Here is a 24,690-nt window from a genome sequence, read left to right on the forward strand (position 1 = left end):
TTAGATGGACTCTGGTCTTTTTTCAACCTTATGAACTATCTTACCATGTTACCTGGGGTAACACCTCCTGGAATTATTACATACCTGGGGTAACACCTCCTGGGATTATTACATACCTGGGGTAACACCTCCTGGAATTATTACATACCTGGGGTAACACCTCCTGGAATTATTACATACCTGGGATAAAACCTCCTGGAATTATTACATACCTGGGGTAACACCTCCTGGAATTATTACATACCTGGGGTAACACCTCCTGGAATTATTACATACCCGGGGTAACTCCTTCTGGAATTATTACATACCTGGGGTAACACCTCCTGGAATTATTACATACCTGGGGTAACACCTCCTGGAATTATTACATACCTGGGGTAACACCTCATGGAATTATTACATACCTGGGGTAACACCTCCCGGAATTTCCGCTTCCCTCATACACGAGTCATAGCCTCTCTTAATCTCCTCCTCTTCTATTTCTGATTCATCCTCCACTTTAATAATAATCAGACCTTCTTCCTGATGTGACAAATAGAACAATTGACTACAATACCACAGACAGGAGGAGCAACAGAGACCCCCAAAATCTACCCCACATCTATGACTGCAGGACCCCCCTATAGAGATATAGGATCAGCCTCATCTACCTGATGCTTCTCTGGGACATTTCCCTCTGGACAGTCCTGGGAATACAGAGGACGGGGACACCTCTCGGGTGGATTTCTATCCATTAGTTCATCTGTAGGGAACACACAGGGAATGAATACATCACCTCCTGTATATCCATCTGTAGGGAACACACAGGGAGTGAATACATCACCTCCTGTATATCCATCTGTAGGGGGGAACACACAGGGAATGAATACATCACCTGCTGTATATCCATTTGTAGGGAATACACAGGGAATGAATACATCACCTGCTGGATAGATTTCTATGTTACTAGGTAGTGAGAGTGATATCTATATATAAGTCTCTTCTTACCTTGTGATGTTGGGGGCCGGTGATCCCCCATCATGACTATGTCCTGGTACAGATCCTTGTGTCCTTCTATATACTCCCACTCCTCCATGGAGAAATAGACAGTGACGTCCTGACACCTTATAGGAACCTGACACACACAATGATACAGTCATCAGCAGAGCCCTCCCTTATTGTATAATGTCCCAGCATTCCCAGCAGTGTCACCTCTCCAGTCAGCAGCTCAGTCATCCTGGTGGTCAGTTCTAGGATCTTCTGCTCATGTATCAGTGAATGAGGTGGAGGATCCTCGGGGGTGGGGCTCTGGGTGGTGCCCGATCCTCCTGACACACGGGGGGTCACACACTCACCAGACCACTTCTTCACTACTGTGTAATCCTGTGTATGGTGAGACACTGATCACTACAGACATTCTAAGAATCCGCCCCCTTTCCAGTCATTTCCGGGATTATTTCTAGGGATAAGACGTCATGTGACCTCTCACCTCTCCGGTTATCAGGTGGATTATCTCTAGGGTGAGGTGTAATATCCTGGCAGCCATGTGCTTTCTGGCCTTCTCCATCCTTGTTGGGTCTATATCTATAGGAAATATACAGAGTGACTGAATACATTGTGTATATGTGATGATCACATGATGGGGGTGTAACAAGACTATACTACATGCCTGGACTGTTAAAATAGCTGGAGTTATTCGCATGGATATTGTATGAGAAATTACCAGAGAATGCAACCGGCCGCCCGGTAGTTATCCTTGTGACGGATCCTAGAGTCACCCGACCTACTTGGATGGACTTAAGGACATCACTATTTGTACCCCTCAGTTGATGTTGTCCAGTGACATAAAGCTCAGAGTTAAAATACTTTTATTTACTGTTTTCATACACTTTCTGTGCACAATACACCTTTGGCACTCAAGGCACTGTATAGGGAGAGCTAATTACCTTTATTGGATTATCTCCCAGACTACCTGTCACCTGTATTGCCTTTATTGGATTATCTCCCAGACTACCTGTCACCTGTGTTGCCTTTATTGGATTATCTCACAGACTACCTGTCACCGGTATTGTCTTTACTGACCCTTCCCCCTGTGATGTCCTTCCTATAAAAGAAGACAATTGTTCCACAATAAACAGTTCTTCTTGACCCTTCAAACGTAGCCTCGTCTCGTTCTTGAAAGGGGATTATTTGGGAATATTGTTCTGCTCTTTTTACAGCTAAACCTGACTCTCCCTCTGGATATCGTGAATAGGATTATACCAGCTTTACTTTGACACAGCAGCTTGCAGGGAAAAGGACGTCATCAACGGCTGATACCCTCTCTCTACCTGGGTAGCCGTTACATTGGTGGCAGCGGTGGGATCGTCCTTTTATCAAAAGAGCAAGTGCTGAATGGAGTCTCGGTATGCCAGGCTGGAAAGACCCACACTAAAAGATTTATTGGAGAGTCGTGGTAGGAGTGCCAGTAACAGACCACGGAGAGAGCTGATAGCTGACCTGCTGGAGCTGGACGAAAGGGATAGACCTGCTGGAGCTGGACGAAAGGGATAGGTCCATGGAGGTAACTGAACCTATTGCACCTATCAGCGAGGACGATGTACTTACTGCTATTGTACAGCGGAGATTAGCCTTGTATCCAGCAACGTCCACGGAACTAATAAACCAGCTGTTCCGGGACGCAAAGGAGGAGATCGAAACTAAGAGGAGACAAGAAGCGGAACTGGTAAGAGCTAGAAAGCCCATTACACATGCAGTTCCTGCCCCTCCACCCACTGCTGCAGTAAAGAAAATTCCATTTACTGCTTTTAAAACATTTGTGGAAAATGAAGAAGAAATTGATGGGTATTTGGCTGACTTTGAGAGGCAGTGCTCACTACACCAAGTACCACCAGAGCAATGGGGCACTATCCTGGCTGGGAAACTATCAGGGAAAGCAAATGAGGCTTTCCGAGCACTTACTGCAGTAGAGATATCGCAGTATCAAAGGGTGAAAGAGGCACTGCTCACCAGGTATGCTGTAACCCCAGAAGCATACCGCCGCCGCTTCCGGGAGTCCAAGAAGAAGGCTGTGGACTCCCACATGGAATGGGCCAACCGATTATAAAGGGTGGCCTCACATTGGGTCCAAGGGTGCAAGGCCAACACCGGGGAGGAGGTATTGCAGTTGTTCCTAATGGAACATTTCTTCCAAGACCTGGCCGCGGACATACAAGACTGGGTACGAGACCGCCGGCCCGCTAACTTAAACGAGGCGGCGCGGCTAGCAGATGAGTATGCGGAAACAAGAAAAGTAAGCCAGGGTACTACACGGCTGGCTCAAAACGTAGAACTGCGCACTCCAGCTGTCACCTCACACCCAGAGTTTCAGGCTCCAGGACCACCGCGCCCTCAGGGGTCCACCAACTACCCCCCGAGATTTGTCTAGGGTGACGTGCCATCACTGCAGCAACACGGAACATATTGCTCGTTATTGCCCATTGAGATCTACCAATAACAACTGGAGATGCACAACACCCAACACAGAGGCCACCCCATCACGCCCCTCTGCGGCTCACTGCCTAGAAACAGAGGTGGGCCCTGAGGAATGTCTGGGAATTTTGTATGAGGCAGACCCAATACAAGCTGCTTCTCCAGATAACCGTCAGCATCACCGTCAGGGGGTACGGGTGAATGGACAAATAGCACAAGGCCTAAAAGATACCGGGTCTACTATCACTTTGATTAAAAAGCATTTGGTAAAGCCAGAAAATGTGTCTACTCACACCGTTGCTGTTCGGGTTGCAGGGGGTGCTGTATTTCGCTGCATTTGGACTGGGGAGTCGGGTCGGGAAAGACCACAGTTGGCCTTATGGACAACCTGCCTGCCGAGGTAGTGTTGGGCAACGACATTGGCCCTCTGACTTCGGCTTATTTACCTATGCCTGCTGCTGCTTGTCCCGTAACCACCCGCTCACAGACCCGTATCACAGATGATTATACCACAAGCCGGGAGACCCAGGTAAGCCCAGCACCCCCATTTAACCCCACTACGATAAAAAGACCCATAGCTTGGGACACCCCAGAGGAGTTTGGGAGGGAAACTAGGGAGGACCCCACCCTCCAAAGGTATCGGGAATTAGCAGCCAGTAGAGGGGACGAGCGGGAACGTTCTATATGGGATGGTGACAGGTTATATAGATTGACCGAAGGCAGAAAGAGAGGCTGTGTCCCTTCGCAGAAGCGCCAACTAGTGGTACCCAGAAAGTACCGGTTGGAACTTCTTCGAATTGGCCACGACATTCCATTAGCAGGGCATCTAGGGGTTAACCGCAACACCTACAGGATCACCCAGACCTTCTTTTGGCCGGGGATCTCGAGGGATGTGCGACATTACTGCAGCACTTGTGATATATGCCAACGGGTGGGGAAAAGAGGGGATCACCCTAAAGCTCGACTGTCACCTATGCCCGTGATTGAGGAACCGTTTAGCAGGGTGGCAGTCGACCTAGTGGGTCCCCTACCTAAACCCAGTCCCTCGGGTAAGAAATATATTCTTACCGTAGTGGACTATGCTACTCGCTACCCGGAAGCCGGCGCTCTGACGAATATCCAGGCGGACACTGTTGCCAGTGCTCTTGTTGGGATATTCACCACAGTGGGGTTTCCTCAGGAAATCTTATCCGACAGAGGGACCCGGTTTACCACAGACCTAACACAACAGTTGTGGAAGGTCTGCGGTATTAAGACCCTGCTTAGTTCACCGTACCACCCTCAGACTAACGGTCTCTGTGAACGCTTTAATGGTACCCTCAAGAAATTGCTGCGGACCTTTACGGCGGAATACAGAGACTGGGAGCGATTCCTGCCGCACCTCTTGTTTGCTTATCGGGAGGTGCCGCAGGAATCCACCGGGTTCTCCCCATTCAAGCTGCTCTATGGACGGAGCGTGCGAGGCCCCCTCGACCTCATCCGAGAGCACTGGGAGGGAGAGACAGAACATGGAGATGTTCCCATCGTGCCATATGTACTGGAAATGCAGGACCGCATGGAGCATTTAGCTCGGTTGGCACGAGACCATCTCCATGCAGTCCAGGGTCCACAGAAACATTGGTACGATCAGGGCGCCAGTCAGAGAACGTTCCAAGTGGGCCAGAAGGTGCTGGTGCTTAGGCCTGTCAAAGGGAATAAGCTCCAGACCTCCTGGCAAGGCCCTTACAAAGTAGTAGCACAAGTCTGCGATACTACATACCGTATATACTCGAGTATAAGCCGAGTTTTTCAGCACGATTTTTCGTGCTGAAAACACCCCCCTCGGCTTATACTCGAGTGAACTCTCCACCCGCAGTGGTCTTCAACCTGCGGACCTCCAGAGGTTTCAAAACTACAACTCCCAGCAAGCCCGGGCAGCCATCGGCTGTCCGGGCTTGCTGGGAGTTGTAGTTTTGAAACCTCCGGAGGTCCGCAGGTTGAAGACCACTGCGGCCTTCGACATCATCCAGCCCCCTCTCACCCCCCTTTAGTTCTGTACAGTACTCGCCTCCGCTCGGCGCTGGTCCGGTGCTGCAGGGCTGTCCGGTGAGGAGGTGGTCCGGTGGGATAGTGGTTCCGGGCTGCTATCTTCACCGGGGAGGCCTCTTCTAAGCGCTTCGGGCCCGGCCCCAGAATAGTCACGTTGCCTTGACAACGACGCAGAGGTACGTTCATTGCCAACGTACTTCTGCGTCATTGTCAAGGCAACGCCTCTATTCCGGGCCGGAAGCGCGGAGAAGAGGCGCCCCCGGTGAAGATAGCAGCCCGGAACCACTATCCCACCGGACCACCTCCTCTCCGGACAGCCCTGCAGCACCGGACCAGCGCCGAGCGGAGGTGAGTACTGTACAGAACTAAAGGGGGTGAGAGGGGGCTGGATGATGTCGAAGGCCGCAGTGGTCTTCAACCTGCGGACCTCCGGAGGTTTCAAAACTACAACTCCCAGCAAGCCCGGACAGCCGATGGCTGCCCGGGCTTGCTGGGAGTTGTAGTTTTGAAACCTCTGGAGGTCCGCAGGTTGAAGACCACTGCGGGTGGAGAGTTCACTCGAGTATAAGCCGAGGGGGGTGTTTTCAGCACGAAAAATCGTGCTGAAAAACTCGGCTTATACTCGAGTATATCCGGTATGTAGTATCGCAGAGTTGTAGTTTTGAAACCTCTGGAGGTCCGCAGGTTGAAGACCACTGAGGGCGGATGATGAGAAGAGGATGATGAAGGGGGGGGGATGATGACAAGAGGATGATGAAGGGGGGGTGTGGGATGATGAAGGGGGGTGGGGATGATGACAAGGGGATGATGAAGGGGGGGGTGTGGGATGATGACAAGGGGATGATGAAGGGGGGTGGGGATGATGACAAGGGGATGATGAAGGGGGGTGGGGATGATGACAAGGGGATGATGAAGGGGGGTGGGCATGATGACAAGGGGATGATGAAGGGGGGTGGGGATGATGACAAGGGGATGATGAAGGGGGGTGGGGATGATGACAAGGGGATGATGAAGGGGGGTGTGGGATGATGACAAGGGGATGATGAAGGGGGGTGGGCATGATGACAAGGGGATGATGAAGGGGGGATGTGTGGGATGATGACAAGGGGATGATGAAGGGGGGTGGGCATGATGACAAGGGGATGATGAAGGGGGGATGTGTGGGATGATGACAAGGGGATGATGACAGGTGATGATGATGAGGGTCTGGATGATGACAGGGGGGGATGATGTATTTCCCACCCTAGGCTTATACTCGAGTCAATAACTTTTCCTGGGATTTTGGGTTGAAATTAGGGGCCTCGGCTTGTAATTGCCAGCAGCAAAAATGAAAGGATCCAGAAATCCTTTCATGTAAACTTATTAAAAGAGTATCAGGAAAGACCAGAGGATATAGCCGCCATCTGTATCCCAGCCACCGAAGACCCTGACAGCTTACCCATCCCCGACCTATTAGCCAACTCAGAACCTAAAACCCTGCTCAATACCATACAGCTAGGGGAGCGGTTAACGCCAGCAGAAAAGGGACAGATCCGACAATTACTAGCTGAGAAATGGTTGGCGTTTTCCCAGGAGCCAGGGTACACTCCCTTAGCCAATCATTACGTAGAGACCCCAGGACAAAACCCTCTCAGACAAACTCCCTACAGAATCCCTGAGGCAGTAAAAGAGGAGATAAGGAAGGAAATACCAGAGATGTTAAGACTGGGGGTGATCGAACCATCTGACAGTCCCTGGGCCTCACCCGTGGTCCTAATTCCCAAACAGGATGGAGCTTGGCCCAGCAACCCTACAATTTTTCCATCCAATACCGCTCTGGCAGATTCAATGGTAATGCAGATGGACTGTCCAAGGAAACTGAACTTTTACCCTATCAGGGGACCGGACAGCTCCAAGTTGACCCGAAAAGGATCAATCCGGGTCTGCCGGGGTGTTCCACAAAAGGGGAGCAGTGTAACAAGACTATACTACATGCCTGGACTGTTAAAATAGCTGGAGTTATTCGCATGGATATTGTATGAGAAATTACCAGAGAATGCAAGCGGCCGTCCGGTAGTTATCCTTGTGACGGATCCTAGAGTCACCCGACCTACTTGGATGGATTTAAGGACATCACTATTTGTACCCCTCAGTTGATGTTGTCCAGTGACATAAAGCTCAGAGTTAAAATACTTTTATTTACTGTTTTCATACACTTTCTGTGCACAATACACCTTTGGCCCTCAGGGCACTGTATAGGGAGAGCTAATTACCTTTATTGTATTATCTCCCAGACTATCTGTCACCTGGATTACCTTTATTGGATTATATCCCAGACTACCTGTCACCTGGATTACCTTTATTGGATTATCTCCCAGACTACCTGTCACCTGGATTACCTTTGTTGGATTATCTCCCAGACTACCTGTCACCTGGATTGCCTTTATTGGATTATCTCACAGACTACATGTCACCTGGATTACCTTTATTGGATTATCTCACAGACTACATGTCACCTGGATTACCTTTATTGGATTATCTCACAGATTACATGTCACCTGGATTACCTTTGTTGGATTATCTCAGACTACCTGTCACCTGTATTACCTTTATTGGATTATCTCCCAGACTACATGTCACCTGGATTACCTTTATTGGATTATCTCCCAGACTACCTGTCACCTGGATTACCTTTATTGGATTATCTCCCAGACTACCTGTCACCTGGATTACCTTTATTGGATTATCTCCCAGACTACCTGTCACCTGGATTACCTTTATTGGATTTTCTCACAGATTACATGTCACCTGGATTACCTTTATTGGATTATCTCACAGACTACATGTCACCTGGATTACCTTTATTGGATTATCTCACAGACTACCTGTCACCTGGATTACCTTTATTGGATTATCTCACAGACTACCTGTCACCTGGATTACCTTTATTGGATTATCTCACAGATTACATGTCACCTGGATTACCTTTATTGGATTATCTCCCAGACTACCTGTCACCTGTATTGCCTTTATTGGATTATCTCACAGACTACATGTCACCTGGATTACCTTTATTGGATTATCTCACAGACTACATGTCACCTGGATTACCTTTGTTGGATTATCTCACAGACTACCTGTCACCTGGATTACCTTTGTTGGATTATCTCCCAGACTACCTGTCACATGGATTACCTTTTGTTGGATTATCTCCCAGACTACATGTCACCTGGATTACCTTTGTTGGATCAGTGGCGGCCCCCAGCTGATTTCAGTAGCCGGGGGCCGCTGCTCAGAGCCCCCCAGCCGGTGTGAGGGGATCTCAGGAGAAAGGGCAGAGGCTGAGGTCACACGTCTGCAGGAGATGATTAAGCCACGCCCCCTCCCGGAGGATGGAGAGCGCAGCTCCGCTTAATACAAGAAGACAGGGGGAGAATGAGGACGTACACAGCCCCTCCCTCCCCCACACACAGCTCCTCCCTCCCCCACACACAGCTCCTCCCTCCCCCACACACAGCTCCTCCCTCCCCACACACAGCCTCTCCCCTCCCACACACACAGCCTCTCCCCTCCCACACACACAGCTCCTCCCTCCCCCACACACAGCTCCTCCCTCCCCCACACACAGCTCCTCCCTCCCCCACACACAGCCTCTCCCCTCCCACACACACAGCCTCTGTGGAGAGAGGACGTGTGTGAGGAGACTGCACTGCACAGGCTGGGGATTTCTGTGTGTGAGGAGACTGCACTGCACAGGCTGGGGATTTCTGTGTGTGCGGAGACTGCGCTGCGCAGGCTGGGGATTTCACCTCACACCGGCTCAGGTGAGGAGGCCGAGCATGCAGGCGGCGGGAAGGGTGGTTGTATATGTATGTAATGTATGATTAGGGGGGGTGTATCAATGGCGGGTGTATGTATGATGTATGCATATGTATGGTGTATGTGTCATGTGTATATATGAAGTGTATATGTGTATGGTGTCTGTATGTGTGATGTGTATATATGATGTGTGTATGGTGTCTGTATGTGTGATGTGTGTATGTAATGTATGATATAGGGGGCAGCGACAGGTGTATGTATGATGTGTGTATGTAATGTATGATATAGGGGGCAGTGGCAGGTGTATGTATGATGTGTGTATGTAATGTATGATATAGGGGCAGTGGCTGGTGTATATATGATGTGTGTATGTAATGTATGATATAGGGGGCAGCGACAGGTGTATGTATGATGTGTGTATGTAATGTATGATATAGGGGGCAGCGGCAGGTGTATGTATCATGTGTGTATGTAATGTATGATATAGGGGGCAGTGGCCGGTGTATGTATGATGTATGTATGTAATGTATGATATAGGGGGCAGTGGCAGGTGTATATATGATGTGTATGATGTGTGTATGTAATGTATGATATAGGGGGCAGTGACAGGTGTATACATGATGTGTATGATGTGTGTATGTAATGTATGATATAGGGGGCAGTGGCAGGTGTATGTATGATGTGTGTATGTAATGTATGATATAGGGGGCAGTGGCCGGTGTATGAATGATGTGTGTATGTAATGTATGATATAGGGGGCAGTGGCAGGTGTATGTATGATGTGTATATGTAATGTATGATATAGGGGGCAGTGGCCGGTGTATGTATGATGTGTGTATGTAATGTATGATATAGGGGGCAGTGGCAGGTGTATATATGATGTGTGTATGTAATGTATGATATAGGGGGCAGTGGCAGGTGTATGTATGATGTGTGTATGTAATGTATGATATAGGGGCAGTGGCCGGTGTATGTATGATGTGTGTATGTAATGTATGATATAGGGGGCAGTGGCAGGTGTATATATGATGTGAGTATGTAATGTATGATATAGGGGGCAGTGGCAGGTGTATACATGATGTATATGATGTGTGTATGTAATGTATGATATAGGGGGCAGTGGCAGGTGTATTTATGATGTGTGTATGTAATGTATGATATAGGGGCAGTGGCAGGTGTATGTATGATGTGTGTATGTAATGTATGATATAGGAGGCTGCGGCAGGTGTATGTATGATGTGTGTATGTAATGTATGATATAGGGGGCAGTGGCAGGTGTATACATGATGTGTATGATGTGTGTATGTAATGTATGATATAGGGGCAGTGGCAGGTGTATGTATGATGTGTGTATGTAATGTATGATATAGGGGCAGCGGCAGGTGTATGTATGATGTGTGTATGTAATGTATGATATAGGGGGCAGTGGCAGGTGTATATATGATGTGTGTATGGTGTATATATGATGTGTGTATGTAATGTATGATATAGGGGGCAGTGGCAGGTGTATGTATGATGTGTGTATGTAATGTATGATATAGGGGCAGTGGCAGGTGTATGTATGATGTGTGTATGTAATGTATGATATAGGGGCAGTGGCAGGTGTATATATGATGTATGTAATGTATGATATAGGGGCAGTGGCAGGTGTATATATGATGTGTGCATGGTGTATATATGATGTGTGTATGTAATGTATGATATAGGGGGCAGCGGCAGGTGTATGTATGATGTGTGTATGTAATGTATGATATAGGGGGCAGTGGCAGGTGTATGTATGATGTGTGTATGTAATGTATGATATAGGGGGCAGTGGCAGGTGTATGTATGATGTGTGTATGGTGTATGTATGATGTGTGTATGTAATGTATGATATAGGGGCAGCGGCAGGTGTATGTATGATGTGTGTATGGTGTATGTATGATGTGTGTATGTAATGTATGATTTAGGGGGCAGTGGCCGGTGTATGTATGATGTGTGTATGGTGTATGTATGATGTGTGTATGTAATGTATGATTTAGGGGGCAGTGGCCGGTGTATATATGATGTGTATGATGTGTGTATGTAATGTATGATATAGGGGGCAGTAGCAGGTGTATATATGATATGTATGATGTGTGTATGTAATGTATGATATAGGGGCAGCGGCAGGTGTATGTATGATGTGTGTATGTAATGTATGATAAAGGGGGCAGCGGCAGGTGTATGTATGATGTGTGTATAGTGTATGTATGATGTGTGTATGTAATGTATGATATAGGGGCAGTGGCAGGTGTATGTATGATGTGTGTATGTAATGTATGATATAGGGGGCAGTGGCTGGTGTATATATGATGTGTGTATGTAATGTATGATATAGGGGCAGTGGCAGGTGTATGTGTGATGTTTGTATGTAATGTATGATATAGGGGGCAGTGGCAGGTGTATGTATGATGTGTGTATGTAATGTATGATATAGGGGGCAGTGGCAGGTGTATATATGATGTGTATGATGTGTGTATGTAATGTATGATATAGGGGGCAGTGGCAGGTGTATACATGATGTGTGTATGGTGTATATATGATGTGTGTATGTAATGTATGATATAGGGGGCAGTGGCAGGTGTATGTATGATGTGTGTATGTAATATATTATATAGGGGCAGTGGCCGGTGTATATATGATGTGTGTATGTAATGTATGATATAGGGGGCAGTGGCAGGTGTATATATGATGTGTGTATGTAATGTATGATATAGGGGGCAGTGGCAGGTGTATATATGATGTGTGTATGTAATGTATGATATAGGGGGCAGCGGCAGGTGTATGTATGATGTGTGTATGTAATGTATGATATAGGGGCAGTGGCAGGTGTATGTATGATGTGTGTATGTAATGTATGATATAGGGGGCAGTGGCAGGTGTATGTATGATGTGTGTATGTAATGTATGATATAGGGGCAGTGGCAGGTGTATATATGATGTGTGTGTATGTAATGTATGATATAGGGGGCAGTGGCAGGTGTATATATGATGTGTGCATGGTGTATATATGATGTGTGTATGTAATGTATGATATAGGGGGCAGCGGCAGGTGTATGTATGATGTGTGTATGTAATGTATGATATAGGGGGCAGTGGCAGGTGTATATATGATGTGTGTATGTAATGTATGATATAGGGGGCAGCGGCAGGTGTATGTATGATGTGTGTATGTAATGTATGATATAGGGGGCAGTGGCAGGTGTATATATGATGTGTGTATGTAATGTATGATATAGGGGCAGTGGCCGGTGTATGTATGATGTGTGTATAGTGTATGTATGATGTGTGTATGTAATGTATGATATAGGGGCAGTGGCAGGTGTATGTATGATGTATGTATGTATGTAATGTATGATATAGGGGCAGTGGCAGGTGTATGTATGATGTGTGTATGTAATGTATGATATAGGGGGCAGTGGCAGGTGTATGTATGATGTGTGTATGTAATGTATGATATAGGGGGCAGTGGCAGGTGTATATATGATGTGTATGATGTGTGTATGTACTGTATGATATAGGGGCAGTGGCCGGTGTATATATGATGTGTGTATGTAATGTATGATATAGGGGGCAGTGGCAGGTGTATGTATGATGTGTGTATGTAATGTATGATATAGGGGGCAGTGGCAGGTGTATGTATGATGTGTGTATGTAATGTATGATATAGGGGGCAGTGGCAGGTGTATGTATGATGTGTATATGTAATGTATGATATAGGGGGCAGTGGCAGGTGTATATATGATGTGTGTATGTAATGTATAATATAGGGGCAGCGGCAGGTGCATATATGATGTGTGTATGCAATATATGATATAGGGGCAGTGGCAGGTGTATGTATGATGTGTGTATGTAATGTATGATATAGGGGCAGTGGCAGGTGTATGTATGATGTGTATGATGTGTGTATGTAATGTATGATATAGGGGGCAGTGGCAGGTGTATGTATGATGTGTATGATGTGTGTATGTAATGTATGATATAGGGGGCAGCGGCAGGTGTATATATGATGTGTATGATGTGTGTATGTAATGTATGATATAGGGGGCAGTGGCCGGTGTATGTATGATGTGTATGATGTGTGTATGTAATGTATGATATAGGGGGCAGTGGCAGGTGTATGTATGATGTGTGTATGTAATGTATGATATAGGGGGCAGTTGCAGGTGTATATATGATGTGTGTATGTAATGTATGATATAGGGGGCAGTGGCAGGTGTATATATGATGTGTGTATGGTGTATGTATGATGTGTATGATGTGTGTATGTAATGTATGATATAGGGGGCAGAGGCAGGTGTATATATGATGTGTATGATGTGTGTATGTAATGTATGATATAGAGGGCAGTGGCAGGTGTATGTATGATGTGTGTATGGTGTATGTATGATGTGTGTATGTAATGTATGATATAGGGGGCAGCGGCAGGTGTATGTATGATGTGTGTATGTAATGTATGATATAGGGGGCAGAGGCAGGTGTATATATGATGTGTATGATGTGTGTATGTAATGTATGATATAGAGGGCAGTGGCAGGTGTATGTATGATGTGTGTATGGTGTATGTATGATATAGGGGGCAGCGGCAGGTGTATATATGATGTGTGTATGTAATGTATGATATAGGAGGGCAGTGGCAGGTGTATATATGATGTGTGTATGTAATGTATGATATAGAGGGCAGGGGCAGGTGTATATATGATGTGTGTATGTAATGTATGATATAGGAGGGCAGTGGCAGGTGTATATATGATGTGTGTATGGTGTATATATGATGTGTGTATGTAATGTATGATATAGGGGGCAGCAGCGGGTGTATGTATGATGTGTGTATGTAATGTATGATATAGGGGGCAGCAGCGGGTGTATGTATGATGTGTGCATATGTATGGTGTATATTTATGGTGTGAGTATGTGTATATATGATGTGTGTATGTAATGTATAATGGGGGGGAAGCAGTGGCAGGTGTATGTATGTATGTATGATGTGTCTGTATGTATGATGTATGTAATGTATGATATAGAGGGCAGCGGCCGGTGTATGTATGTGTATGATGTGTGTATGTAATGTATGATATAGGGGGCAGTGGCAGGTGTATGTATGATGTGTATGATGTGTGTATGTAATGTATGATATAGGGGGCAGTGGCAGGTGTATGTATGATGTGTATGATGTGTGTATGTAATGTATGATATAGGGGGCAGTGGCAGGTGTATGTATGATGTGTATGATGTGTGTATGTAATGTATGATATAGGGGGCAGTGGCAGGTGTATATATGATGTGTATGATGTGTGTATGTAATGTATGATATAAGGGGCAGTGGCAGGTGTATATATGATGTGTATGATGTGTGTATGTAATGTATGATATAGGGGGCAGTGGCCGGTGTATGTATATGTGTATGTATGATGTATGATATAGGGGGCAGTGGCCGGTGTATGTATATGTGTATGTATGATGTATGTATGTAATGTATGATATAGGGGGCAGTGGCCGGTGTATGTATGATGTGTGTATGTAATGTATGATATAGGGGGCAGTGGCCGGTGTATGTATGATGTATGTATGTAATGTATGATATAGGGGGCAGTGGCCGGTGTATGTATATGTGTATGTATGATGTATGTATGTAATGTATGATATAGGGGGCAGTGGCCGGTGTATGTATGATGTGTGTATGTAATGTATGATATAGGGGCAGTGGCCGGTGTATGTATGATGTATGTATGTAATGTATGATATAGGGGGCAGCGGCAGGTGTATATATGATGTGTATGATGTGTGTATGTAATGTATGATATAGGGGGCAGTGGCAGGTGTATATATGATGTGTGTATGGTGTATATATGATGTGTGTATGTAATGTATGATATAGGGGGCAGCGGCAGGTGTATGTATGATGTGTGTATGTAATGTATGATATAGGGGGCAGTGGCCGGTGTATGTATGATGTGTGTATGTAATGTATGATATAGGGGGCAGTGGCAGGTGTATATATGATGTGTATGATGTGTGTATGTAATGTATGATATAGGGGGCAGTGGCCGGTGTATGTATGATGTATGTATGTAATGTATGATATAGGGGCAGTGGCAGGTGTATATATGATGTGTGTATGTAATGTATGATATAGGGGGCAGTGGCAGGTGTATGTATGATGTATGTATGTAATGTATGATATAGGGGGCAGTGGCCGGTGTATGTATGATGTATGTATGTAATGTATGATATAGGGGGCAGTGGCCGGTGTATGTATGATGTATGTATGTAATGTATGATATAGGGGGCAGTGGCCGGTGTATGTATATGTGTATGTATGATGTGTATGTATGATGTGTATGTATGATGTGTATGTATGTTTTGTACAGGGGCGGACTGACATACTGACGTCTCAATGACGTGTCAAGAGGAAATTATGAGCTGCCGCCAGTTGTGCCATCTAATTTTATTTATTTTTAGTGGTTTCTGGCCGCCCGCACTAAATTGCACCCCCAGAATCCCCCCTTCATACTCACCCGCCGACCAAGCGCCCCACGGATGCACACAAACATGCCTGAACCAAAACTACAACTCCCAGCATGTTGCACCATAACCTAAACTGTAGAACTATAAAGTGTAACGTGCTGGGAGTTGTAGTTTTGGTTCGGGTCAGCTGCAGAGCCATAGGCTGCATCAGGGCATGCTGGGTGTTGTAGTTATCTAGTAACTAAATGCAACTTCCAGCATTTTCTGACACATAATTAAAGTAAATAAAATGCAGCATAAAAACTGGAGAAGCAGATCCCCCCCCCCCCCAAATAACACAGCGGCGTTCACTATTATCCAATCAAAAGGCTCCGTGTATAAGTCCCGATGAAGACTGAAAAATAGTGATTAAAATAATTTAAGAAGTGCGTATACATGTGAATAAGCCCCTTTCCTAATAATAGTTCCGATAAAAACTACAGATCCCGGCACATAAGATTACCCCCATCCCTGTATATGGGGAGATTGGAGTTATAGGGGTCATAGGGGGGGGGCGCTTGCCTCGGGCGTCAAAGGATCTACCTACAGCCCTCCCCCGCTAATACCCTGACATGCTGCGATCACCGCGGCCGCTATTAAAACCATTAGATCAGCGCTGTCAGCAGTGTCTAAAGGATCTTATATCCATCCCTGGTGGTCTAGTGGGGGGATCAGACTATTTTTGTTGAAATTATTTTATCTACCAGGACAAGTGGATTTTCTTGAGGGACAAGTAGATTGTGTTCTGGTTTAGTCCCTTGGACAAGTAGTTTTTTTTTTAAATTTCCTCATCCCTGGTCTCCTCTTACCTTGTGATGTTGGGGGCCGGTGATCCCCCATCATGACTATGTCCTGGTACAGATCCTTGTGTCCTTCTATATACTCCCACTCCTCCATGGAGAAATAGACAGTGACGTCCTGACACCTTATAGGAACCTGACACACACAATGATACAGTCATCAGCAGAGCCCTCCCTTATTGTATAATGTCCCAGCATTCCCAGCAGTGTCACCTCTCCAGTCATCAGCCTACCCCTCCCTCCTGACACCTCCAGCAGTGTCACCTCTCCAGTCATCAGCCTGCTCCTCCCTCCTGACACCTCCAGCAGTGTCACCTCTCCAGTCATCAGCCTGCCCCTCCCTCCTGACACCTCCAGCAGTGTCACCTCTCCAGTCATCAGCCTGCTCCTCCCTCCTGACACCCCCAGCAGTGCTCACCTCTCCAGTCATCAGCCTGCCCCTCCCTCCTGACACCTCCAGCAGTGCTCACCTCTCCAGTCATCAGCCTGCCCCTCCCTCCTGACACCCCCAGCAGTGCTCACCTCTCCAGTCATCAGCCTGCCCCTCCCTCCTGACACCCCCAGCAGTGCTGACCTCTCCAGTCATCAGCCTGCCCCTCCCTCCAGACACCTCCAGCAGTGGTAACCTCTCCAGTCATCAGCCTGCCCCTCCCTCCTGACACCTCCAGCAGTGCTCACCTCTCCAGTCATCAGCCTGCCCCTCCCTCCTGACACCTCCAGCAGTGCTCACCTCTCCAGTCATCAGCCTGCCCCTTCCTCCTGACACCCCCAGCAGTGCTCAACTCTCCAGTCATCAGCCTGCCCCTCCCTCCTGACACCCCCAGCAGTGCTCACCTCTCCAGTCATCAGCCTGCCCCTCCCTCCTGACACCTCCAGCAGTGCTCACCTCTCCAGTCAGCAGCCTGCCCCTCCCTCCTGACACCTCCAGCAGTGCTCACCTCTCAAGTCATCAGCCTGCCCCTCCCTCCTGACACCCCCAGCAGTGCTCACCTCTCCAGTCATCAGCCTGCCCCTCCCTCCTGACACCCCCAGCAGTGCTCACCTCTCCAGTCATCAGCCTGCCCCTCCCTCCTGACACCCCCAGCAATGCTCACCTCTCCAGTCATCAGCCTGCCCCTCCCTCCTGACACCCCCAGCAGTGCTCACCTCTCCAGTCATCAGCCTGCCCCTCCCTCCTGACACCCCCAGCAGTGCTCACCTCTCCAGTCATCAGCCTGCCCCTCCCTCCTGACACCCCCAGCAATGCTCACCTCTCCAGTCATCAGCCTGCCCCTCCCTCCTGACACCCCCAGCAGTGCTCACCTCTCCAGTCATCAGCCTGCCCCCCCCTCCTGACACCCCCAGCAGTGCTCACCTCTACAGTCATCAGCCTGCCCCTCCCTCCTGACACCTCCAGCAGTGCTCACCTCTCCAGTCATCAGCCTGCCCCTCCCTCCTGACACCCCCAGCAGTGCTCACCTCTCCAGTCATCAGCCTACCCCTCCCTCCTGACACCCCCAGCAGTGCTCACCTCTCCAGTCATCAGCCTGCCCCTCCCTCCTGACACCTCCAGCAGTGCTCACCTCTCCAGTCATCAGCCTGCCCCTCCCTCCTGACACCCCCAGCAGTGCTCACCTCTCCAGTCATCAGCCTGCCCCTCCCTCCTGACACCTCCAGCAGTGCTCACCTCTCCAGTCAGCAGGTCGGCCATCTTGTTGATGAGTTCCAGGATCTCCTGATGACTGTTTCCCTTATGTATCAGTGAGTGAGGTGGAGGCAGCGATATAGGAACCTGCTCCCTGCTCCATCCTTCCCCCTCTTCTGTCTTCACTACCATGTAATCCTGTGTATGGAGGAGACATTGATGTCACTTTATCCCTTCACCTCTCCAGCCATGTCCATGGTTTAGAGATAGAAGAGACGGGACATGATCTCCAGAATCCCTCACCTCTCCGCTCAGCAGGGACATGATCTCTAGGGCCACGTGTAATATTCTCTCCTCCATCACATCCAGGTCCTTCTCCATCCTTAGGGGGCAGTCAGGAGAAGAAAGGGAGACCCCCGACCACTAATGGAGACCTCCCCCTGGAGAGTGTATATAAAGACAAGCTGGAAGAGACTTTATGGTGACTCCACATATATGACGTCCATCCCATATACCACTCCCTATACAGTGCATAACAAAGCCACAACAGCTCCGCCACCTCCAATCAGGATAATAGGACTGAGATGTAATACCAGACACCACCACTACCAAGAGTATGGCGCTGTGCATGGTCATTGATGAAGAAAACACAATGAAGCATATCTGCCCCTTTAGGTGTGACTCCGTTTAGGAGTGGTGACTCCCCCTTTAGATAGGGGATAAGTTGTCAGCACGGTAGTACCCCTTTAAAACTGATGTTTGCTATTGCCCCTTATGGTAAATAAAAAATATTTCTAATAGACTTTGTTTAAAAAAAAAAATAAAAAAAAAGAAGTTTTCTATATTTTATTTGTGCTTAAAAAGGCTCAAGAGCACATTCCCCCCCCCCATCTCATACACAGACTTAGGACCGAAGTCCAAACACAGGAAGTGCAGCCTGGAGTGCTGAGGGGGTGTGTCCAGCCTCATCCAATCACAGCTCCTCTCACACTTAACTGCCATATGCTGTTGGTTGGACACCCCCTCAGCACTCCAGGCTGCACTTCCTGTGTTTGGACTTCGGTCCTAAGTCTGTGTATGAGATGGGGGGAAATGTGCTCTGAAGCTTTTTTTAAACACAAATAAAACATTGAAAAATAATTTTTTTTTAAATAAAGTCTATTAGAAATATGTTTTATTTACCATAAGGAGCAATAGCAAAAATTCGTTTTAATGAGAGTTACCATTTAATGATCCCCTCTTGGTGCCCCATATATATGTGTAGACCCTCTTCCCTCTAATATATAATTACCCCCTCTATGCCCCCATATATATTTGTAGACCCCCCGTCCCCTCATATATATGTAATGACCCCCCCCATATATATACCCTCCCCTCTGTGCCCCCATACTCTGCTGTAGACCCCCCCCCCTCTGTGCCCCCATACTCTGCTGTAGACCCCCCCTCTGTGCCCCCATACTCTGCTGTAGACCCCCCTCTCTGTGCCCCCATACTCTGCTGTAGACCCCCCCCTCTGTGCCCCCATACTCTGCTGTAGACCCCCCCTCTGTGCCCCCATACTCTGCTGTAGACCCCCCCTCTGTGCCCCCATACTCTGCTGTAGACCCCCCTCCCCTCTGTGCCCCCATACTCTGCTGTAGACCCCCCTCCCCTCTGTGCCCCCATACTCTGCTGTAGACCCCCCCCCTCTGTGCCCCCATACTCTGCTGTAGACCCCCCCCCTCTGTGCCCCCATACTCTGCTGTAGACCCACCCTCTGTGCCCCCATACTCTGCTGTAGACCCCCCCTCTGTGCCCCCATACTCTGCTGTAGACCCCCCCCCTCTGTGCCCCCATACTCTGCTGTAGACCCCCCCTCTCTGTGCCCCCATACTCTGCTGTAGACCCCCCCCCTCTCTGTGCCCCCATACTCTGCTGTAGACCCCCCCCCCTCTCTGTGCCCCCCATACTCTGCTGTAGACCCCCCCCCTCTGTGCCCCCCATACTCTGCTGTAGACCCCCCCCCCCCTCTGTGCTCTGTGCCCCCATACTCTGCTGTAGACCCCCGCCCCCTCTGTGCCCCCATACTCTGCTGTAGACCCCCCTCTGAGCCCCCATACTCTGCTGTAGACCCCCCCCCTCTGTGCCCCCATACTCTGCTGTAGACCCCCCCTCTCCTCTGTGCCCCCCATACTCTGCTGTAGACCCCCCTCTCCCCTCTGTGCCCCCATACTCAGCTGTAGACCCCCCTCCCCTCTGTGCCCCCATACTCTGCTGTAGACCCCCCCCCCCCTCTCTCTGAGCCCCCATACTCTGCTGTAGACCCCCCCTCTGTGCCCCCATACTCTGCTGTAGACCCCCCCCTCTGTGCCCCCATACTCTGCTGTAGACCCCCCTCTGAGCCCCCATCACTCTGCTGTAGACCCCGCCCCCTCCGTGCCCCCATACTCTGCTGTAGACCCCCCCTCTGTGCCCCCATACTCTGCTGCAGACCCCCCCCTCCCCTCTGTGCCCCCATACTCTGCTGTAGACCCCCCCTCTGAGCCCCCATACTCTGCTGTAGACCCCGCCCCCTCCGTGCCCCCATACTCTGCTGTAGACCCCCCTCTGAGCCCCCATACTCTGCTGTAGACCCCGCCCCCTCTGTGCCCCCATACTCTGCTGTAGACCCCCCCCCTCTGTGCCCCCATACTCTGCTGTAGACCCCCCCCCCTCTGTGCCCCCATACTCTGCTGTAGACCCCCCCCCTCTGTGCCCCCATACTCTGCTGTAGACCCCGCCCCCTCTGTGCCCCCATACTCTGCTGTAGACCCCCCTCTGAGCCCCCATACTCTGCTGTAGACCCCCCCCTCTGTGCCCCCATACTCTGCTGTAGACCCCCCTCTCCTCTGTGCCCCATATTCTGCTGTAGACCCCCCCCCCCTCTGTGCCCCCATACTCTGCTGTAGACCCACCCTCTGTGCCCCCATACTCTGCTGTAGACCCCCCCTCCCCTCTGTGCCCCCATACTCTGCTGTAGACCCCCCCTCTGTGCCCCCATACTCTGCTGTAGACCCCCCTCCCCTCTGTGCCCCATACTCCTGCTGTAGACCCCCCCCCTCTGAGCCCCCATACTCTGCTGTAGACCCCCCCCCTCTGAGCCCCCATACTCTGCTGTAGACCCCCCCTCCGTGCCCCCATACTCTGCTGTAGACCCCCTCTGAGCCCCCATACTCTGCTGTAGACCCCGCCCCCTCTGTGCCCCCATACTCTGCAGTAGACCCCCCCCTCTGTGCCCCCATACTCTGCTGTAGACCCCCCCCCCTCTGTGCCCCCATACTCTGCTGTAGACCCCGCCCCCTCTGTGCCCCCATACTCTGCTGTAGACCCCCTCCTCTGAGCCCCCATACTCTGCTGTAGACCCCCCTCTCCTCTGTGCCCCCATATTCTGCTGTAGACCCCCCCCTCCCCTCTGTGCCCCATACTCTGCTGTAGACCCCCTCCCCTCTGTGCCCCCATACTCTGCTGTAGACCCCCCCCTCTCTCTGAGCCCCCATACTCTGCTGTAGACCCCCCCTCTGTGCCCCCATACTCTGCTGTAGACCCCCCCTCTGTGCCCCCATACTCTGCTGTAGACCCCCCCCTCTGTGCCCCCATACTCTGCTGTAGACCCCCCCTCTGTGCCCCCATACTCTGCTGCAGACCCCCCCCCCTCCCCTCTGTGCCCCCATACTCTGCTGTAGACCCCCCCTCTGTGCCCCCATACTCTGCTGTAGACCCCCCCTCTGAGCCCCCATACTCTGCTGTAGACCCCGCCCCCTCCGTGCCCCCATACTCTGCTGTAGACCCCCCCTCTGTGCCCCCATACTCTGCTGTAGACCCCCCCCTCTGAGCCCCCCATACTCTGCTGTAGACCCCGCCCCCTCCGTGCCCCCATACTCTGCTGTAGACCCCCCTCTGAGCCCCCATACTCTGCTGTAGACCCCGCCCCCTCTGTGCCCCCATACTCTGCTGTAGACCCCCCCTCTGTGCCCCCATACTCTGCTGTAGACCCCCCCCTCTGTGCCCCCATACTCTGCTGCAGACCCCCCCTCTGTGCCCCCATACTCTGCTGTAGACCCCGCCCCCTCTGTGCCCCCATACTCTGCTGTAGACCCCCCCTCTGTGCCCCCATACTCTGCTGTAGACCCCCCCTCTGTGCCCCCATACTCTGCTGTAGACCCCGCCCCCTCTGTGCCCCCATACTCTGCTGTAGACCCCCCCCTCTGTGCCCCCATACTCTGCTGTAGACCCCGCCCCCTCTGTGCCCCCATACTCTGCTGTAGACCCCCCTCTGTGCCCCCATACTCTGCTGTAGACCCCGCCCCCTCTGTGCCCCCATACTCTGCTGCAGACCCCCCCCCCCTCCCCTCTGAGCCCCCATACTCTGCTGTAGACCCCCCCTCTGAGCCCCCATACTCTGCTGTAGACCCCGCCCCCTCTGTTCCCCACATACTCTGCTGTAGACCCCCTCCCCTCTGTGCCCCCATACTCTGCTGCAGACCCCCCCCTCCCCTCTGTGCCCCCATACTCTGCTGCAGACCCCCCCCTCCCCTCTGAGCCCCCATACTCTGCTGTAGACCCCCCCCCTCTGAGCCCCCATACTCTGCTGTAGACCCCGCCCCCTCTGTTCCCCACATACTCTGCTGTAGACCCCGCCCCCTCTGTTCCCCACATACTCTGCTGTAGACCCCGCCCCCTCTGTTCCCCACATACTCTGCTGTAGACCCCCCCTCTGTGCCCCCATACTCTGCTGTAGACCCCCCCCTCTGTGCCCCCATACTCTGCTGTAGACCCCCCCTCTGTGCCCCCATACTCTGCTGTAGACCCCCCCCTCTGTGCCCCCATACTCTGCTGTAGACCCCCCCTCTGTGCCCCCATACTCTGCTGTAGACCCCGCCCCCTCTGTGCCCCCATACTCTGCTGTAGACCCCGCCCCCTCTGTGCCCCCATACTCTGCTGTAGACCCCGCCCCCTCTGTGCCCCCATACTCTGCTGTAGACCCCCCCCTCTGTGCCCCCATACTCTGCTGTAGACCCCCCCCTCTGTGCCCCCATACTCAGCTGTAGACCCCCCCTCTGTGCCCCCATACTCTGCTGTAGACCCCCCCTCTGTGCCCCCATACTCTGCTGTAGACCCCCCCCCCTCTGTGCCCCCATACTCTGCTGTAGACCCCCCCTCTGAGCCCCCATACTCTGCTGTAGACCCCCCCTCTGAGCCCCCATACTCTGCTGTAGACCCCCCCTCTGTGCCCCCATACTCTGCTGTAGACCCCCTTCTGTGCCCCCATACTCTGCTGTAGACCCCCCCCCTCTGTGCCCCCATACTCTGCTGTAGACCCCCCACAGATGTTCTGCCTCTATACAGTAGATATTATGCAGTATGTCTGTGCACTGTCCCGTTTCCTATGTCCGGGGTCAGGATCTACTGCTATGGCCTATGGGAAATAACAGCAGGTTCCCGGCCCGAGGAGCAGAGAGCGGAGCAGGGAAGAGAACCGGGTGCAATCCGGTCCCTGTGTCCTCCTCTTCACCGCTTAACTAATCGGCGCACGGCGCATCAGCGACTCCATCCAGCGGTCAGTGAGCGGCGTATGTGACGGAGCCCGGGGCCGTACTGAGGTAATACCTGAACCCCCTGAGGACATCTCCGTACACAACAACATCATCATAATAATAATAATAACAATAATGTCTCTTCTCACCACTAACCTCTCTGGATACAGAAGATTCCAGGTGTCTGAAGGACCTTCAGTGATGTCACAATCATGTGATCAGTCACATGGCTGGGAGGAGTCAGGTTTCACATACAGCCGAAGAGACTAAAGGACCTTTGGTGAGGTCAGGATCATGTGATCAGTCACATGGGTGGGAGGAGTCAGATTACAACCTACATAAGACACAAATGATCCTCAGATATTTCATCAATTGAAGATTCTCCTAGTATGATGACGGAAAATTTAGATTTTATAAAGACAGGAGGCGAGTATCAGATGCATATTCCTTCTTTATTTTGCCCAATAGCAGAAAGAAATGCAAGGGTTAACAACACAAAAGAAAGAATGCTGGTATCTAGGTAAGTAGCAACCATAGTGACTCCCCCATATGACCACCACCAATAGCAACCCAGGGAGTCCTATATAACCCAGCTGCAGCTCCTCCTCTTTCTTTATGTCAGGCAGCCTCCTACTGGAACAGATCATCACTTCTCAAACACTTGAAGATCCCTCGGAACCTGGAACCGAACTAACAGCGTGGATCTCCAAACTATCCACCGGAACTTCGACCAACACCAACGTAGTGAGTCCGACTGGAAACAATGTTACTAACGAGTAACTCCAACTGTAGAATCATCCTGCAAACATAAATTCTTCAATAGCATGAAAAAGAGAAAAGAATACCATAGAATAGGGTAGGGTACAATGGGAGGGATGATACTCGCCTCCTGTCTTTATAAAATCTAAAT

At 50.2% G+C, this 24,690-nt stretch overlaps 3 protein-coding genes across 3 annotated transcripts in view; all 3 read right to left on the reverse strand.

Moving 5' to 3' along the window:
• The window catches only part of LOC130358162 (uncharacterized), a 164,722-nt gene that overhangs the window by 107,173 nt on the left and 32,859 nt on the right, over positions 1 to 24,690 (reverse strand). The gene's annotated exons all lie outside the window — the stretch shown is intronic.
• LOC130358153 (zinc finger protein 436-like) overlaps positions 1 to 24,690 on the reverse strand; it is a 334,942-nt gene that overhangs the window by 9,571 nt on the left and 300,681 nt on the right. The gene's annotated exons all lie outside the window — the stretch shown is intronic.
• On the reverse strand, positions 440 to 24,031 carry LOC130358161 (uncharacterized). Its single transcript, XM_056561013.1, has 9 exons — positions 23,937 to 24,031; positions 18,532 to 18,668; positions 18,271 to 18,426; positions 16,614 to 16,740; positions 1,469 to 1,563; positions 1,192 to 1,362; positions 988 to 1,114; positions 651 to 742; positions 440 to 518 (listed from the first exon to the last, which is right to left on the reverse strand). The coding sequence occupies exons 2-9, from the start codon at positions 18,607 to 18,609 to the stop codon at positions 510 to 512; spliced, it is 855 nt and encodes a 284-aa protein (XP_056416988.1). The 5' UTR covers positions 18,610 to 18,668; positions 23,937 to 24,031; the 3' UTR covers positions 440 to 509.

This window comes from Hyla sarda, chromosome 2 (assembly GCF_029499605.1).
Source record: "Hyla sarda isolate aHylSar1 chromosome 2, aHylSar1.hap1, whole genome shotgun sequence".
Classification (NCBI taxonomy): domain Eukaryota; kingdom Metazoa; phylum Chordata; class Amphibia; order Anura; family Hylidae; genus Hyla; species Hyla sarda.

What these genes read in the sequence shown, in the direction of transcription:
- LOC130358161 (XM_056561013.1), bottom strand. Translation starts at nt 18,609, where the DNA reads ATGGAGAAGGACCTGGATGTGATGGAGGAGAGAATATTACACGTGGCC. An exon ending in CCGACCTGCTGACTGGAGAG is followed by an intron (nt 16,741 to 18,270) that starts GTGAGCACTGCT and finishes TGTGTGTGTCAG; the next exon opens with GTTCCTATAAGGTGTCAGGA. An exon ending in CCGGCCCCCAACATCACAAG is followed by an intron (nt 1,564 to 16,613) that starts GTAAGAGGAGAC and finishes TATTTCCTATAG; the next exon opens with ATATAGACCCAACAAGGATG.